The following is a 19,009-nucleotide window of genomic DNA, read 5'->3' on the forward strand; positions in this document are numbered from 1 at the left end:
AGGCTGAGAACTTAGAAGATAACGGAAAGTTTTTTCACACTATCTCAAGGTAAAACTCAGATACTGACTGCCATACTTTACAATCTCCATTAATTAAAGCTCATTAACTAAGCCATTGTATTTGTCCACTGTCTCCTGGTACCTCCAGGTGTAAATTGGAGTCTTATGCCTCTCCTCTGGTGGCGCCAGTTTTCCATAACGGAGACAGTGTCTAACCCAAAGGTGACATATCTCTGTCTCCTAAAGGTTAACTCAGTTCACATCTGTTATTTATCAGGGATGGCCAGGACACTACTCTCAATTTGCAGGGAGAAGCTCTGGCTTTGTAAATAAAACAGCCAGTTGTAAAATGACCTAAGCTTCCCAAGCATCTGAGAAAATAGCTCACTGTGAATGAATGATCCTTGATCTGCTGAGAAAGCTGCTGATAGTCTGCTCTCATTCTCCTAGACTTACAACTTTATATTTTTTATTTCTACATTTTTATTTTCTTATTCTTGGACTCTTCACAGACAAATCTCTAGAGTAGCATGAATGGCTAATAAGACATATGAAGAAATGTTCAGCATCCTTAGTTTTCATGGACATGCAGATCATAGCTACACGGACATTCAGTTTCAATCCTTGGCATGTCTTTCATGAAGAAAAGAAACAACTATGTTAGCAAGAATCCAACCAAAAGGGAAACCTTGGACACTGCTTGGGAGAATATAAATTGGCAGAGCCATTACATGTGAAAGCCTGGTAACCTGAGTTGGAACCCCAGAGCCCACAGGATTTAGAGATAAGCATCTGTATCCAGCATTCCTACAGGAGTTGGGAGATAGAGACCGAATCGCCTGCTAGCCCAGTGGTAAACATCTGTACCCAGCACTCCTGCAGGAGCTGGGAGATACAGACAGAATCGCCTGCTAGCCCAGTGGTAAACATCTGTACCCAGCACTCCTGCAGGAGCTGGGAGATACAGACAGAATCGCCTTCTAGCCCAGTGGTAAACATCTGTATCCAGCACTCCCGCAGGAGTAGAGAGATAGAGACAGAATCGCCCGCTAGCCCAGAGTACGCAGTGCTGCAGAAACAATAGTGGTCCTGCTCCTCAACAAGGCAGAGAGAACAGAGTCTTGAAAGTTGTCCTCTGGGCTCCACATGTCTGCCATAGCAGGCTGGTGCCTGAACTCTCACACACGGAAGAAAAATTTAAAAACAACCAACAGACAGAATCACCACCAAAAGTCCTAGCTATGTCATTTCTAGGAATATGTATACTCCCAAAGGAATATACCTAGCAAGCAACAGAGGTACTGTGCACCATTTCCCCTCCCCACCAGCGCTATTCACAGCAGCCAAGTTATGGAATCAGTTACAGAAGAACAGATAAAGATAATATGGTATACATAGGTGTGAAACAATAGTCATCCATTAAAAAGACTGAAAGGAGATAATTTACAGGAAAACATATGGGACTGAAGATCATGTTAAGTGAAGCAAGCCAATCTCCAAAAGCCAAATGTTTTTTTCTCAAATGCAGAATAGACTTAAGATTTAATCATTTTAAATCATGTGTAGGTGTATGTGTCTGCATGTGGTTATGTGCAAACGAAGAATAGGATCACCTGAAGCTGGAGTTACAGGCAGTTGTGAGCCCACCTGTTTGGGTGCTTGGACGGGAACTCGGATCCTCTCCAGCAAATGTTAAGAGCGGAGCCATCTCTAGTTTCCCCCAACTTGCCCCAAATTATGACCTAAAGTGGGGGAGTAAAAATTTATGTATTTATTGTTTACAACGTGGTGGCAAGAGTGCGCTCTATAAAACAGAATTCTTAAGTTGACAGTCATACCGAAGCTCTGGCATAAAGACAATCATGCGGAACCTTCGGGCTATAGTCCTTTGTTTCCTTCCGAAAGGTAGGAAAGCATTAGGGTAGTACACACTGCTGGGCACTGGCGTTTGAGTGTGCAGACTGCGGAGGCGTCTATTCCCCACTCCAGAGGCTTCTGGAAACCTCTTCCTCACTGATGCAAAGAAGGGAGGGTGTGGAATTTCGGACAAGCTCGGCGCAGTAGCGAGCATTCCTCAGAAGGCATGATAACGGTAAAAGAGAACACAGCGACAGACGGACGGAAAAGGTCCGGTTCCAGGCAGAACGCAGGCGTGAGACCGTCCACTCAACATCTAGGGGCGGGGCTGGGTCGGCAGGCAGGGCTGGGGAGATAGGTGGAGCTGAGTCCACATTCTCCAATGGAGTGGAGGCAGAGGCGGGCCCAGTGGCCGAAGGAGCATGGCGTGGAGACAGTTGCGAGTGAGTACTGATATGGGAGTTCACGCGTGGTCGGAGCACAGGATGGGAGGAGATGAGGCGGGGAGCGTGAAAGGCTGGGGCCTTTGCAGCGTGCCCTGCACGGGTGCGCAGCTAGGGGCATGCCAAAAGCAAGCGTGCCTGGCAGAGTCTGGTCTGAGCGTGAGCGATCGATGGCATTTTTTTTTTTTTTTAACTGAGCTAGTATCGGACCTGTGTGAGCACATGGTTGTCTATCCTTGTAGAAAGGATCCAAGACGGAATGAAATAAGACGTGCAGCCACCCTTCTAGATATAGTGTGCTTAAAATGGGAGCCCTGTGTGAAGAGTCCTTGGTTGTGTCCCTGGTTTGGGAAAGAGTGCGCAGATAGTGCTGCCTGAGACGTGAGGCATTTCTGCAAACTCCCAGGAGGAGGGAGAATGAATACTTGGTTTGCTGTGGGCGAATCTGAGCACATCTTCTACTTCCTTGTTTAGTGAAGAAATCCCATTAAAAAATAAAATTTTGTGTGGGGGTGGGGTGAAACCAGCTGTTTTGGAGCCCCTAAAGCTCGAGTTACAGGCCTGGTGGTGAGCTGTCTGACCCGGGAACGGGAGCCGAACTCTGCTCCTCTAGAGCAGCAAGTGCGCTTAGCCACTGAGCTATCTCCAGCCCCCAGATCTGTATCCTGGCTGACATCACTCTCATTCCTCCTACTTCATTTTAAGCAATGCTTTCCTTTTAGTTCCAAACAGATCTCCCTTCTCTGGCCCTTCCTTGGCTTCAGCCCTCTAGAGATCCCTTCTCCACCTGCTTCCTGCACTTTAGCTTTTGTGGCTCCTTTGAGAGTCAGCTTTAACTCGCTCCCTCAAGATGCTTCCATTGCTTCATGTCAGTTTCCTTGGCTCATGATGATTGATTTGTGTCTTCATTAGGTTATATTTTTCTGAAGGACAGGGACCAAGTCTGGTTTGCTTGCTTTTGAAGGATTGAATGAACGCATTAGTCACTTAGCATCTTGTGGTGCTAATTACCAAAAAGCCCTGTGAACCACTTTTGGGCTCCGGGGTAGTGATTCTCTACCCAAAGTGTGAAGCTATGTTTATATTGTAGCCACTTTTATATTATACACAAAGGACATTTTAGACCAGTAACCGGTATACTTTTAAAATATAAACACCATGTGCTAATAAAGGCTAAATGAAAACATGAATTTCTGCATGTAGACGTCAGAACACAATTCACCTACAGGTTTTTGGTGTTTTTTTTTTTTTTAATTGAGACATGGTTTCTCTATATCTTTGGAGCCTGTCGTGGAACTAGCTCTTGTAGACAAGACTGGCCTTGAACTCTCAGAGATCTGCCTGCCTCTGCTGGGATTAAAGGTGTGCGCCACCACGGCCTGGCTGATGGTCAGGTGTTTAAGCCTCTAAGTAGAAGGGGTCCACCGGTGCACACACAGCGCATCACGCCCTTTCTGGTGGGCTTTTAGGAATGATGACTGATTCTTTTGTAATGTTTTGTGCACACTGAACAGTTGTCCTTAAATTACAAGGCACCACCTGGCAGTTACGGTGCACGCCTTTAATCCCAGCACTCTGGTGGCAGAGGTAGGCGGATCTCTGTGAGTTCGAGGCCAGCCTGGTCTACAGAGCTAGTTCCAGGACAGCCAGGACTGTTACAGGGAAACTCTGTCTTGAAAAAACAAAAAACAAAAACAAAAGATACTTATATTTCTGGCAAAGTTACTGTATATATGTGAAATGTGGGGAGTAGGTGTTTTGTGGTGAACTACAGCTTGTTCTTTGGCTCAGATAATAGGAAGTTTTTTTTTAAACCTGCCTAAATAGCAATAGCAAGTTCAAACATAAGGAAATCAGTGTGTTAACTTTAATCAAAGAAGAATATTGACAGGACTGATTTCTCCACACCAAATCTATTAGCATTGTTCCCTCATTAACTAGTAAAAATTCTCCCGTGAGGCCCCTATCTTGAAAATTCCCTGGCTGGTTCTTAGGAAAAAATACTCAGAAATAGAATCTGTGTAAGCAATGTAGGTACCGTGTCTACAAATGCTGGTGTGTGAGTGGGCAGAATATGAAGGGGGGCAGTGTGGGCAGGGAAGGGCTCTCACTTCATGTAGGATGTAATGTCCTCAGGGTAAGGAAGGGTGCTCAGCCTGGCCTCATGAGGGTCCCCACGGAGCCTTTCTTTTCCCCCACTAGAAGCGGGCTCTGGATGCGGCCATCATCCTTGGGGGCGGAGGACTTCTCTTCACCTCTTACCTGACAGCCACGGGTGATGACCATTTCTATGCTGAATACCTCATGCCGGCCCTGCAGAGGCTGCTAGACCCAGAATCAGCCCACCGACTCGCTGTTCGTTTTACGTCCCTCGGGCTCCTTCCTCGAGCTACATTTCAGGACTCTGGCATGCTGGTAGGTGTCCCTGGGTATGTGGGAGAGGTCACATCCTTCAGCGCTTCTGTCCTTCTCTGCTGCGACTGCACTTCTGAAAACCAGAGCTGCAGGTCCACAGGCAGCTGGGACCTGGAGCCCAAGCCAAGGAAGCATCTCCTATCCCGCGTTACACCCTTAACTTACGGAAGAGCACTCACCACGTAGCCTATGCTCACAGCTTTAATCCTCACCACTGCTGTTTGAGGTTGGTCCTATCTCATCTCCATCTGCAGAGCAGGAAACTGAGGTACAGACTAAGTAAGTGGCTTGCCCAAGGTCACGCAGCTGGGAGGTGGCAGGACCAGGATTCGAACCTATGGAGTCTGACTCCAGTGTCCAACCCTGGCCACTGGCCAGCCTTGCTGAAATCCCTCTGCTGAGCAGGGGCATCTTCTGTAGTCGTTAAACAGCTAATGTATGCAGTGTTAGCTGGGAAGGGTCGTCTCTTTTAGATACTGTGTCTTCTGTCTGGCTAGGTGTGAAGGGTCAGGAGGATACTGCAGTCCGGCCCGATGGGTCCTTTCTTTTCTCCCCCACCAGAAGCAGCCCTGGGTGTAGTCATCATCCTGAGAGGGTGGAGGACTTAAGTCCTAGGCAACCACCTGCTCCAGTCACATCCAATCACAACTCACTTCTCTGGCCCACCTGGCATCGTTTATGACAGAGCCAGTGTGGCCCTTGGCTGTCTCTCTGAAAGCTACCCTATTTCTCCTCCCTTCCTCCCTCCCTCCCTCCCTCCCTCCCTCCCTCCCTTCCTCCCTCCCTCCCTCCCTCCCTTCCTTCTTTTTGTTGAGACAGGTTTTTTTTCCTTCCATGTAGCTCGGGCTATCCTGGAACTTACTCTGTAGACCAGGCTGGCCTCAAACTCAGAGATCCTCCTGCCTCTGCCTCCCAAGTGCTGGGATCAAAGGAGTGCGCCACCACCGCCCAGCATACCCTTTTTCTTTTGAGAAGGGTCTATGTTGTCCAGGTTGATCTCGAACGTGTGGGCTCAAATGATTTCTGGGCCTCAGCTTCCTGAGTAAGTGGGACCATACAGTATGTCCCACTGAGCAGTGGTCCCTGCTCCCCGGCATCCAGGCCAGCTGATACTCGTAGCCCACCTGACCTCCCTCCCTTTACCAGAGATTTAGTTCTCTGCCTAAGGCTTCAGTTCTCTGTCCTGACTCGGCTCTCCTGGGAGGGTGGGGGTGCTTTGGGATGCTTGGCTGCCCAGGTCTCCTGACTGACCGGTTTAACCATAATCTCAGAGAAGCTTGACAACACCGCAGGCTCTGTCACACAGCCAGGGACAAGAACCGGCTTGAGGGTCCATTAGAGCTGCACTTCCCGCCTCGTGGCTCTGAGGTGCTGCATGCACATTCTTACCTTCCTTGTGCCCTTTCTCATCTCCTGTGGATTTCAAGACCATGTGATTTTCCCCTTGGGGACACTTACCTGACCTCTAAGAGCTCACTGGAACCAGCACCAGTGCCGGCCAGTGTCCTCCCTCCAACTCTCCATGATGCCCATTGCTGGGTTCTTGTCAGTCATGGAGGAAGGGTCAACTGGGGCTTGTATGCTAGAGACAGGTGACAGGCTCAGCTGTGTGGTACTCAGTGGTGCCCGAGTAGTATGACCTAAAGGCTGATGACACCTGAGGACTCCTTCTCCTACCCAGTAGATAAGAAGAGCCACCATAATTGTGCAGGGTAGCCCCTGTCTCCTGTTCTCCTGTGGTGGGATACGGCCTCTCCCTCAGCCTTAAGGCCTCCTGGTGTCAGATTCCAGCAGACATCAGAAGCACCTGCAGATAGACACCTCAGTGTCCTTCCTCCCAAAGATCCCTATTCTGTGGGCCCACTGATGCTCAGCAAGCTCTAGGGGACTTCTGATGCAGGATGCTGGGAGTCCTGCTGTGAGAACCACTTGGTGTAGCCCCGTACACCTCTGCCCTTGTCTCCTTTCCAGGAAGTGAGAGTCCTGGGCCATAAATTCCGAAATCCAGTAGGGATTGCTGCAGGATTTGACAAACATGGGGAAGCTGTGGATGGCCTCTTCAAGCTGGGCTTTGGTTTTGTTGAGGTCGGAAGTGTGACTCCCCAGCCTCAGGAAGGAAACCCCAGACCCAGAGTATTCCGCCTCCCAGAGGACCAAGCTGTCATTAACAGGTAGGGGGTGGCTCAGTGTTGCAGGTGGAGTATCTCCTCCCCTGCTGGAATCTCTGAGATGGAAGACCCGCCTTCTGCTTTTCGCCTAAGATGGGAGAACATTCTGTCATTTGGAGTATTCAGGAGCCCTTTTGAACACGAGGCAGCGCTCACCCCACCTTGGAAAACAGCTGTTAGGATTTACCATGTGTTCCTTCTGAGGCTCCCAGAGCTGGTGCTGGTCGCAAAGATCAGCTGGGAAAGGCCTGGACTTCACAGTGTGCATTGTTCTCCATTGCCCTGGTCCAGGGTCGGCCTATAGGAGTATAATGATCTCACTTGTCATTGGAAATATTCTCATGACTACATTAAAAACTAGAAAAGGAATGAACTTGGTAATGTATTTATAATTATAAGATTTAAGTATAAGCAATGTATTCTAAAACCATCGTAATATGCAGTCGATGTAAAAATCATTGGCTAACTATACTCCCCTTTTATTAGCTTCTGGTCCTTCTGCACCCACGTGCCTTTTACTTCTGGTTCCTCTGACTTGGGCAGAGCTGGTGGCCACATGCTGCCAGTAGCCTTGGTACTGCACAGTTGGCCCTTGCTTTGGATGAACAAGGACGGAGTGTTCAGCATGTACGGCTGCTCTTAGGAGGAGGAGTCCTTCCGACTGCGTGAAGCCTCACCCTTCATGGTTCTGAGTACTTAGTATAACTGCAAAGGGAAGATCTTTGTACTTTTTGCTGGGAGATTTTTGGAGAGCTTCCTGGTGAGGATTTTGGCAGGCCTGTGGCCGCGCTTCCTACTGCTTATTTCAGAAAGCTTCTCTCAGGTCATAGATCTTTCTGTTGCATTATGGAAGGGACCAGTGTCTTTAGGGCTGGACAGGCAAAATACCTGTGTTTCTGATTTGTCTGTTACATGAGACTTTGGGTAATGTACTTGGCAGAGCCCCGTGGGGCAGGGAGTGGTGAGGGACAGGCATCTGTGCTCCTGGGCACGTGCACACTTAGCCTTCTTGCTCATGTCCATGGCATGTGTTCATCATAGCCATGCTGGATGGGTGAGTATTTACTGCGTCAGCAGATCACGTGCCACTGCCCATGCTGCATTGCTCTGGCTGCAAGCTACAAAGCGATGTAACCAGACCCCGTTAGTTATTCTTGTTCCCGGGACAGAGTACTGACAAAAAGCAGCTTAAGGAGGGGGCGTTTATTTTGGCTCACTGAGGGCACAAGCCCTCCTGGTGGCAGCAGCCTAAGGCAGAGGGCCACTCTGCACCTCCAGCGAAGAAGCAGGGAGTGGAGGATGCTGGTTCTTGGGTCTCTTTCTCCTTACTCAGTTTGGGATGTGAGCCCATGGGACGGTGCTGCCCATTTCGTGGTGGGTCTCCCTGCTCCATTCAACCTTCCTGGGAACAGTCGTACAGACACACCACAGGTGTGTTTCCATGGCGACTCTAACTCCCATGCATTTGACAATAGAGAGGAGCCGGTGTGAGAGCGTGGAAGCGGTCTCAGGTGCTTTTTCCAGCTGTCACCTTCCAACTCTTCCCCTTCCCTGTGCGTTTATGTGCACCAGGTACGGATTCAACAGCCACGGGCTCTCGGTGGTGGAACACAGGCTACGGGCCCGACAGCAGAAGCAGACCAAGCTCACTGCAGGTAGAGTCGGGAGTCGGGGGAGGATGGCTCTTCCTCTATTACAGAGAAATCCATGGGGAGGGCATGCGATCCAGTGATAGGAAACGAACAATAAAAACTGCACAAAGCCACTCAGGCTCCTCTCGTTTGGGGACTGTCCAGCTTCCACCACAGCCTCAAAGGTCGTAACGGATGTCATAATTCAGCACGGTCTTTTTGGTCTCCGGCACCCATGGAACCTGGATTGTGCCCTAACTTGGAGGCTTGGGGTCAGCAGAGAGCATGTGTGTGGCTAAGATGTGACCCGAGTGCATCCCTGCATGTCCAGCCCGGCTGTCCTTTCGTTCACTGTGTAAATGGTGTGCACTACAAGCTAAAGAGGAGAGCAGAGGTGTCGCACGCCTACCCACTCGGAACCAGCTGGCCTCAGAGGTGTCGCATGCCTACCCACTCGGAACCAGCTGGCCTCAGAGGTGTCTCACACCTACCCACTTGGGACCAGCTGTCTTCAGAGGTGTCTCACGCCTACCCACTCGGGACCAGCTGGACTCAGAGGTGTCTCACGCCTACCCACTCGGGACAGCTGTCCTCAGGCCTCACTTTTGGTGGCTTTTCATGGAAATGTCTTTGTCCTCTGTGGTCTGCTTTGCTCTCGGAGCTGCATTTTGGGGCCAGAGCCCTGGGTGGTGGACCTCTGCCCATGGCTCCCCACACGCCTTCTGTAGTTCTGGGGGGTGGGGTGGTTTTCCCCTTCGCCTCTGCAGTGTCTTTCAGGAGGTCTTAGACTCCCTTGATGTCCTATGGCGTGAAGGTTAAGCCAAGAACTTCTGCGTTTATTTGAGGAGCTAAGGATTTCTTCCTTAGCCCTTTCTGGGCTGAAGCATTTGGCAAGCCCAAATGGTGGATGTAGGAAATGACAGTGTTTAAAAACCGCTGACTTTGGTGGTGTGGTGCTGTCGCACACCTTTAATCCCACCACTTGGAAGGCAGAGGCAGGAGGGTCCCTGTGAGTTCGAGAAACCCTGTCTTGAAAAACAAACAAACAAAACTCCAAAACAAAAAAACAAACAAAACAAAACAGAAAACACCCTGGCTTTGACAGAACCAGACCCTGCCGGCCCTGCAGAACTGTGAAGGTCTGTGGTTTGTGGTGTTCTCCTGCCTCCTGCCTTCCATCTCTTCTTTTCAATGCCTGCATTGTGGACGGGCTTTCTTGCTATTGTCCTGTGTCCACCCTTCACCCTCAGTCTGTGCCCTCACATTCATTGGAGTGAGGCCAGTCCCGTGTCCATGCCCTGCCCACAGGCATCTGCTGGCAGCTAGCGGCCTCGTAGAAGCTTTCTGCCAGCACCAGGCTAGGAACACGAACTGATAGAAGAGACGGCGCACTGCGTAGAGTAGCTCAGCTTTCCTCATGGGTGAGCACTATTGACAGGCCCAGGTATTCAGGAAGCCATATTCTCCATGAGGCTCACTTGTGCTGAAGCTAACAAGTGATTCTAGCCTGCTGGGTGCTGGGCTTGAAGCTTTGAGACCACTTAGGAAATGCGTTACAGAAATCTGACTTTTAAACTGGTGACCAAGAAGGTGATTGGCCGTGAGAAGGCGGCTAGCAGCACGGGGTGTCACCCATGTCCTCCCTGGCCCGGCACGGGTGAGCTGGCTGGGCGGTGTAGGTCTGCGCAGGAGTGGCAGCCGAACAGCACACTGGACCACTGACACTGACCACTGCGAGGCGTTGTCAGAAAGGCTGAATGCTGTAAATGCCTTTCTGTCACAGAAAGCGTGAGGAGTCTGAAAGACCATTTTTCTCGAGGCAGGCCCTTTGCGAGTGACAGGAGACGGGTGTGGGTGATTACACCAGGCTCAAGGAATGTCTTGGGGCTGTGGAGATGTATGATCATTCCAATTATAAGTTCTTTTCTCAGAGAACTGTTGTTTTGTTTTGTTTGTTTGTTTGTTTGTTTTTTTACTCTTTGGGGGCCTACTACCCAGCTCCCAGATAAATACAAATAAGTACTGGAGATTTATTCTTACCTATGAATGCCTGGCCTTAGCTTGGCTTGTTTCTAGCCAGCTTTCTAGCTTAGTTATCCCATTTCTCTTTAACTATGTTTGGCCTCTGGGCTTTTTTCTTTCTTTCTTCTATATATCTTCCTTTCCTTCTTACTCTGTCACAGGCTGTGTAGCTGTTTGGCCCCTGTCGTCCTCCTCTCCTCCTCTTCCTCTTTTGAGCCTAGATTTCTCCTCTATTTATTCTCTCCGCCTGGCAGCCCTGCCTGTCCTTCTCCTGCCTTGCTATTGGCCGTTCAGCCCTTCATTAGACCAATCAGGTGTTCCAGACAGGCAAAGTAACCCAGCTTCACAGAGTTAAACAAATGCAACATAAAAGAGTGCAACACATCTTTGCATCATTAAACAATTATTCCACAGCATAAACGAAGGTAATACATCTTGAACTATTTCACAACGGAGAACAAAAAAGGTTTATGACACACCTCTATCTGCCTTTTAGGCATGATAGTTGAAAACGTTTTCTTGTGTTTTTCTGTGAAGCTCAGGCGTGCTCAGACTTACAGGAGGCTGAATCCCCATGTGTGGCCTCCAACCATTTCACATACAGTCCCTTGGCCAAGGCTCATGCGAGATTGAGCTTGCTTTTGATGGCATGCCCATTCAATGTATATATTTCTAACTTTGGCAAGGCACTGATCTTTGAGTCTAGCAGGATGTCTTTAGGAGTCATTTTGTTGCTACATTCCTTTAGCAGAACAATAAGTATTTGGTTTTCCCCTCTGTCTCCGACTTGTCTGATCTCAGATCCTTGGCCTCCAAGCAGGGTTGAGGATGGCCTCCATCTCCTGGAGTGAGCCTTACATCCAATCAGATATTGGTCGGTCACTCCCATAAGTTTTGTGCTTTTTCACTAGTGCATCCTCCAGGCAGGGCCTCATTGTAGATCAAAAGGTTTGTAGCTGGGTTGGTGTTTACTGTTCTCATTTGGTAGCGTGTAGAATACCTTCCAGTACCATGGACACTAGACCAGAGGGATGAAGGCTGAAGGTAGCTCCAGCTTAACTCATCCCTATCCAATGATTGTGTAGGTGTTGTCTTCAGCAATAGGGTTTGCCATCAGTTGGCAATAGTCTAGGTTGTTTGGGGGTTCTCTTGAGGCCCCTTTGGCCAACAGCTTCTTTGAATGTCTTCTTTGAAAGTCTGGTCAAATTCTGTATTAGAACCCTGTGGTTTTTCTCCTCTGTCTCCCTGGGCATTTTTTGTTTGGGAGGCTTTTATTGACTGCTTCTATTTCACTAGGGGTTATAGGTCTGTTTATATTGTTTATCTGATCTTAATTTAACTTTGATAGATGGTATATATCAAGAAAATTATCCATTTTTTTTCAATTTTCCAATTTGATGGAGTATAGGTTTTTAAAATATGTCCCTATGATTCTTTGGATTTCCTTGGTATCTGTCGTTATGGCTCCCTTTTCATCTCTAATTTTGTTAATTTGGATCTCCCCTCTTCAGCTTTAATTAATTTGGCTAAGGGTTTGTCGATCTTTTTTTATTTAAAAACTATATTTTTTTATTTTATATACCTATCCCAGTTCCCACTCCCTCCTCTCCTCCCATTCCCTCTACCTTCACCCTACTCCCACTCCTGAGAGAGAGTAAGGCACATTGCTTTGGGGAAGGAGCATTTGTCAGTCTTATTGATTTTCTCAAAGAACCAACCCTTTGTTTCAATTCTTTGCATTGTTTTTGTTTGTTTGTTTCATTGATTTCAGCCCTGAGTTTATTTCCTACCATCTACTCCTTTTGGGTGTGATTTCTTCCTTTTGTGCCAGAGCTTCCAGGCGTACAGGTCAGTAGATATACTTACCTGTACACCTGTTTGTTTGTTTGTTTTTTTTTTTTTTTGGTTTTTCGAGACATGGTTTCTCTGCAGCTTTGGAGCCTGTCCTGGAGCTAGCTCTTGTAGACCAGGCTGGTCTCGAACTCACAGAGATCCGCCTGCCTTGTACACCTGTTTTTGAACACAGTCTGTTAGTCTGTGTTTTCTTATTGGGAAGTTGAGGCCATTGATACTGAGACTTATCAATGACCAGTGTTTGTTGATTCCTGTTATATTGTTGCTATGTCTTTTGATTTGCTGGTCTGAGATCATTCAATCCTTGTGTTTTGGTCTGGTTAACTGCTTCAGGATGAAGTTTTCCTCTTAGCACCTTCTGTAGCGCTAGATTTGTAGATAGAACCACTTAAATTTCATTTTTCATGGAATGCCCTTCTTTCTCCATCTACTCTGTTTGAAAGTGTTGTGTCTATGGCGGAACATCCAGGCCCTTCCAGCTTTTAGAGTCTCTATTGAAGTCAGGTGTTGTTCTGTTTTTTTTTTTTAAGTTATTTATTTATTTATCTAGGTTTTTCGAGACAGGGTTTCTCTGTAGCTTTGGAACCTGTCCTGGAACTCACTCTGTAGACCAATCTGGCCTCAAACTTACAGAGATCTGCCTGCCTCTGCCTCCTGAGTGCTGGCATTAAAGGCGTGCGCCACCACCTGGCCAGGTGTTATTCTGATAGGTTTGTCTGCCTTTATATGTTACCTAGTCTTTTTCTATTGCAGCTTTTGCTATTCTTTCTTTGTTCTATACATTTTGTTTTGTTTTGATTATTATATGTTGTGGGGAATTTATTTTTTGGTTCAGTCTGTTTGGTGTTCATTTTGCTTCTTGTACCATGATAGGCACTTCCTTCTTTAGGTTAGGTAACTTTTTGTCTATGATTTTGTTGAAAATATTTTCTGTGCCTTTAACCTGGGTTTCTTCTCCTTTTTGCTATGCCCATTACTTACAGATTTGATCTTTTCATAGTGTTCTCGATCTCCTGGATGTTTTCTGCCTGCATTGTTTATTTTATTTTATTTTAGATTTAACATTTTCTTTGAGGTATCATTTTCTTCTATATTGTCTTCCGTGCTTGAGATTCTCTCTTCCATCTCTTGTATAATTTTGGTGAGGCTTGCTTCCAAGGTTCCTGTTCCAGTTCCTAAAATGTTCATTTTCAGCTTTACCTCAGTTTGGGTTTTCTTTAGCGATCCCATTTCCTCTTTCATGTATTGAACTGCTTTTTCCCTTTCATTCCGCTGTTTGTGTTTTCATGAATGGATTCATTCATGCCCTCTTTAAGGGCCCTGAGCATGCTCGTAATAGCTATTCTGAGATCCATGTCTTGTGTTTCACTGCACAGCGTTTCCCAGGGCTGCTGTCGTTGGGTTGCTGGGCTCCAGTGGAGACATTGCCCTGACTGTTACTGGGTTTTTACACTGGAATGTAGGCATCTGGGTTTGAGATGATTGTAATTCTGGGTGCTGATATCTGTTCTTGTCTTTGTTGGGGTGATGCTCAGTCCCTTGGTTTCTGAGGAGGGGACACAGCAGGTTGTCTGTTTCAAAGGATAAGACTGGGAGGTTGGCATTGGGGACAGGTGGGAGAGTGGAGCTGATCTCCTGGCCGGTGGGGCTGGAGGGTTCCCAGAGAGTCCCTGCGGGAGTGGCAGCTGTGACAGAGGATGGGGTGGTGGAGGAAGCCTGGAGAGTATCGCTGTGATCTGCTGGGAATGGGGCCTTAGTAAGTTGGAAGTTCTTTGGTGTTGGGGCTTCTGTTGGGGGCCTTCTGTACGCTAAACAAGTGCGGTATCACCGAGATGCAGTCTCCATAGCCCTGCATTTCTTTGTTTGTTTTCTTGAGACTGGGTCTCAGGTAGCCCAGGTTGACCTTGAACCTGCTACATTGCTAAGGATGACCTTGAACTCCTGATTTCCTTACCTTCACCTCCTGAGAACTGGGCTTACAAGTGCCCACCATGCACAGCTTCCTGCTGTTTTTCTGCTTTTTCCTAGTATGTAGGCTTCTAGTTTCTCTATTTAAAATTTAAAAGATAAAAGGCTTAGTATGCCAGAAGCATCCTTGTATGTGCACATACTTGTCATGTAGAGACAGATGATGAAGCGGCTCTCAGCCATCAGGCAGCAGCCCGAGGAATGAACCTTCTCTGGCAGCTAATTCAGGGGAGTCCCACCTGTACTCAGAATGTTGCCTGGGAACCTTGCTCTTCACAGATGGGCTGCCCCTGGGAATAAACCTGGGGAAGAATAAGACTTCGGTGGATGCTGCTGCAGACTATGTAGAGGGCGTTCGTGTCCTGGGCCCCTTGGCTGACTACCTCGTGGTGAACGTGTCCAGTCCCAACACTGCTGGCCTGAGGAGCCTCCAGGGAAAGACTGAGCTGCGCCTCCTGCTGGCCAAGGTGTGTCATTACACCATCACATGTTCCTTTGGCCAGCCTGCTGCCCTTACTCCGTTTCATTCTTCTGCTGAAGCTGTTAGGAACCCTCATCATACCTTTTCCAGGCACCGCCTCATCTCTCACATCCCCAGTCATACCAGTAGGCAGTTAACTGCTGTAAAACCACAGGCAGCCAGAGCTGGCACGGCTCTCAGGTGTCACTCTGTCCCCAGCACTGTGTGTGAACAGAATGACTGCTCACTGCACAGTCCTTGCGACACATCTCCTTGCTTGTTTTCAAGAACAAAATCAACCTGAGTGGTTATCCCAAGGGGAGAAACCGCTTGTGCTTTAGTTGACCGTATGTGAAAACGCTGATCTGCCCTGCCGGGCTGTGGGGTGGGGTCCCTATCGCTGGCTTGTCCTCCTAGGTGCTGCAGGAGAGGGACGCCTTGAAGGGAGTGCGGAAGCCAGCCGTGCTGGTGAAGATCGCCCCTGACCTCACGGCCCAGGACAAGGAGGACATTGCCAGTGTGGCGAGAGAGGTTTGAGTCAGGGTGGTCCCGGTTAGGGTGGGGGTAGCCTCCGTCGTCCATTGCTGCTGGGATAACACAAACTGGCACAGTTGGTGACTTCCTCTATGTGGCGTGGAAGGCTGGTTGGTTATCTGTCACTGTGTAGACCACCCGGTGAGTGAAATATGTTTGGCCAGTCTTTTTCTTCTGATCTGTCTTCATCCAGAAAGTCTAAGACCTGTGCTAGCCTGTCTGCCAGTCTCACGTCTGTCCCTTTCCAGCCGGTCCCAACAACAGGTTTCTCCGGCTATACAGGGTAGTAGGAACACAGTCCAGCAGTCCTGGATTTCAATCCTGGTGCTACCACGTACTCCCTGACATACTCCCAGACAGCTAAGGTCAGACCCTGCTCAGGGGCTGCCATGGGCTCAGTGTGGGACACTGTTGTGTCACATTGAGAGGCTTGTTCTGATATGTCTTTCCAGTCAAGATGTGGGTGAGACTGTGAGGGTCCTGCTCTGCAGAACTGGCCCCTGGCCTGATGGCTGCTTCAGTCCTCAAAGGAGACAGTCTCTTTGAGTCCCTCAGATCCATGGCTTAAGGCGCTTTCTCTGTCTCTCGCTGCAGCTGGGCATCGATGGATTGATTGTCACAAACACCACAGTGAGTCGCCCTACCGGCCTACAAGGTGCTCTGCGCTCTGAGGTGGGAGGACTGAGTGGGAAGCCACTCCGAGATTTGTCAACCCAGACCATCCGGGAGATGTACGCCCTCACTCAAGGCAAGGCTTCTTTAGGCTCACGAGGCCCTGGTTCTTCCCTCGTCCGCTGTGTTTGCCAGCACTGAGGCCCGATGGACACCTGGGTCCTTACACCCCCCTCCCTGCCCTTGCTGTGTGCTTCCCTCCAGGCAGGATTCCCATTATCGGGGTTGGCGGTGTGAGCAGCGGGCAGGATGCGCTGGAGAAGATCCAGGCAGGGGCCTCCCTGGTGCAGCTGTACACGGCCCTCACCTTCCTGGGGCCACCTGTCGTGGTCAGGGTCAAGCGTGAGCTGGAGGCTCTTCTTAAGTGAGTGGGGCTTGACGCAGCTTGACAGGGAAGTTGGTCAGAGAGGTTAATTAAAAAGTGACACTGGTCATCCGTCTGTTGTGCGCGCCCAGAGGGCTGGAGGGAAACACAGACAGCAGGGCGGGAAAAATGACTCTGCTGCATCTTTGGCCAAAGACAAACAGTGCCAAGGAATTCAGAGTGATTCGGAGGCGGAGCTCGTTACAGGCAGGGCCTGCCGCTTGCCCAGGGACCGGGGATGGAGGAATCCTAGCAGAAGGAAGCGGGTGGTAAATTGACATTGACTAGTGTCCAGGAGCTGCAGTGTAAAGTCACTTCCCTTCCTGCACAGAAGGCCCGGGCGGACATGTGTGCAGGGGCCTGGGTGAGGGCAGAGTAGTAGTCATAAGGTGTGCTGGATGGAGTGGTGTGGTAAGCAGTGTGCTCGTGGCAAGCGTGGGCCTCCTGACGACAGACTTTGTTTTCTTTCCAGAGAGCAGGGTTTTAACACAGTCACAGAGGCCATTGGAGCAGATCATCGGAGGTGACAGCTCCTACCAGACGTTCCATCCAGAACGTGCGCACCTCGAGCCCCCGGTGGCTGCATCATGAGAGGAAGCTCTGTCTCAAGCCATGGCCGTTGAACTGTGGGCCCAGCTGGACTGCACAAGTGTCCCGGGTGTCACTAGACAGTGAAGGCGTTCTCTAATGAGACCACAAACTCGAGTGTCACTTTCTGGGTCTATGTCCTGGGATCTCTAGGTATTATAAGGACATCGGCTCTTTGGGAGGAAAAATCATGGAGAAAATAAAGGCATTTAAACCTGTTTTAAAATCCTGTTCCTTCCTGGGGGCCAGGTCTCTGCCCATATGCTGAAGGTCTTTCTGGGTCTCCACTCCCTGGTCTACAGGGGGCTTCCCAGGACTCTGCCTTTCAGTTGACTTAATTTCTGTTACATTTCTGACTTTATTTTGAGAATATTTCAAACATAGTCAAAAGTTGCAGGAGTAGTCAGTGAAGTCTATGTGTCTTCATTTTGAGCCACCAGGGGTCACCAATTGTCACAGTAGCTTCTCTATCCTCTTCTCTGCACACACACACACACACACACACACACACAGAGAGAGAGAGAGAGAGAGAGAGAGAGAGAGAAAGAGAGAGAGAGAATATTGCTAGCATATGCTATTATTGCTGAAACATTGGAGATGGTGTCGTCATTCCTCCATGAGAAGCCAGCCTGCTTCTCCAAAGCATATCATATTACTGCTTAAATTTCAAAAGCACTATGTTTCTTAGAGATTCTTTTTTTCTTTGATCAAACACTATTACCAAAAGTAACTCAGTGAAGAAAGAGTTTATTTTTGTCTTATGCTTCTGGATCACACTCCATTACTAAGGGAAAGTCAGGGCAAGATCAAGCAGGGCAGGAGCTGATGCAGTGGCCATGGAGGGGAGCGGCTACTGGCTTACTCCTTATGACTTTCTCAGTCTGCTTTCTTCCAGGACACAGGACTGCCTGCCCAGTGGTAGCCCCAGCCACAGAGGTCTGTGCTCTCCTGTATCAATCATTAATCAAGAAAATGCATCACAGGCCAATCTGGTGGGGACATTTTCTCAGCTGAGGTTCTCTCTAGTGATGGTTCTAGCCTGTGTCAAGCTGACCTAAAAACTAGCCAGTACACTATACATTATTCTCAAAGGCTAAAAAATACAGTACTCTCAGCCAGGTGTGGTGGCACAGCCTTTAATCCAACGCTCAGGAAGCAGAGACAGGTGGATGGATCTCTTTTGAGTTTGAGGATAGCCTGGTCTACAGAGCGAGTTCCAGGGCAGTCAGGGCCACACAGAAACCTTGACTCAAAACAAAACAGTACTCTCAAATGTGTAAAAGTCCCCCTGCTGCCTAACCACACTCTGCAGAAACGACTTCAGTTTGTAGTGTGTCCTCTCAGACTCCCCTCTACATAGAAGCACCCACATATGAGTCCACTGTGTTTTGGGGACCGAGTGCCTGCCCTTGTCTGTGTTTATAGCTGTTAAGCATTTCCCGTGACTAACACAGGACAGTTCTGCAGTTCCTTTGCGGTTTTAAGATGGCACTGATGCTGTTGCCTCCTGTCAGTCGGGCTTGTCTATCAGGAGGATGTATTTAACCAGTCTCCTCATGGTCCCTTGATGACTGCCAGCATTTGATGTCTCCTAGAGCCCCAGTGGACACCCTTGTCCACGCTCCTGGGCCCGGCTTGGGTGTTAAGTGAACCTGGTTCCGAGAGCAGTCATGGTTGGTCAGCACAGGTGTGTTTGACATTTGGAGAAAGTCAGCTGGTTCACCTGATGGTCTGCTTCTGATGTGGTTCTGTGGCCAATACTTTTGTGTCCAGTTGTCCATGAAGAGGAATAGGGAAACATGCCATCTGATTGCGGGTAACATAGACAAGTGGAAAATGACACAGTGTGGAGCAGCTTGGGGACCTAGTCTGGAGGGCACCCGAGATCACTGGTGTCATCATCCTGGGCCTCACGACAGGGCTATCAAGTGTGAGTTCTTTGGGCTGTGCTCGCGGTGGGGAAGGATGGTCAGCCAGAGGCTATGCTGGGAGAGCACTGTGCTGTCTGACCTGCTAAGAGAAGACTGACGTCT

General features: G+C 48.9%; 1 protein-coding gene across 2 annotated transcripts; it reads left to right on the forward strand.

Annotated features, from left to right (window-relative positions):
- Positions 1-1,947: 1,947 nt before the first annotated feature.
- Positions 1,948-17,194, forward strand: Dhodh (dihydroorotate dehydrogenase (quinone)). Of its 2 annotated transcripts, none has more exons than XM_038313284.2 (9): positions 1,948-2,092; positions 4,503-4,715; positions 6,687-6,886; positions 8,456-8,538; positions 14,638-14,825; positions 15,236-15,349; positions 15,947-16,100; positions 16,229-16,388; positions 16,861-17,194. In XM_038313284.2, exons 1-9 carry the CDS (start codon positions 2,084-2,086, stop codon positions 16,913-16,915), a joined length of 1,176 nt encoding a protein of 391 aa, XP_038169212.1. In that variant the 5' UTR covers positions 1,948-2,083; the 3' UTR covers positions 16,916-17,194. The 2 variants fall into 2 exon arrangements, with proteins under 2 accessions (XP_038169212.1, XP_038169211.1); XM_038313283.2 differs by lacking the exon at positions 1,948-2,092 and adding an exon at positions 2,140-2,300.
- The last annotated feature ends 1,815 nt before the right edge of the window (positions 17,195-19,009 follow it).

The sequence above is a fragment of the Arvicola amphibius genome, chromosome 15 (assembly GCF_903992535.2).
Source record: "Arvicola amphibius chromosome 15, mArvAmp1.2, whole genome shotgun sequence".
NCBI classification, from domain to species: Eukaryota; Metazoa; Chordata; class Mammalia; order Rodentia; family Cricetidae; genus Arvicola; species Arvicola amphibius.

What these genes read in the sequence shown, in the direction of transcription:
- Dhodh (XM_038313283.2), top strand. Translation starts at nt 2,280, where the DNA reads ATGGCGTGGAGACAGTTGCGA. An exon ending in TGGCGTGGAGACAGTTGCGA is followed by an intron (nt 2,301 to 4,502) that starts GTGAGTACTGAT and finishes TTCCCCCACTAG; the next exon opens with AAGCGGGCTCTGGATGCGGC. An exon ending in TGCGCCTCCTGCTGGCCAAG is followed by an intron (nt 14,826 to 15,235) that starts GTGTGTCATTAC and finishes TTGTCCTCCTAG; the next exon opens with GTGCTGCAGGAGAGGGACGC.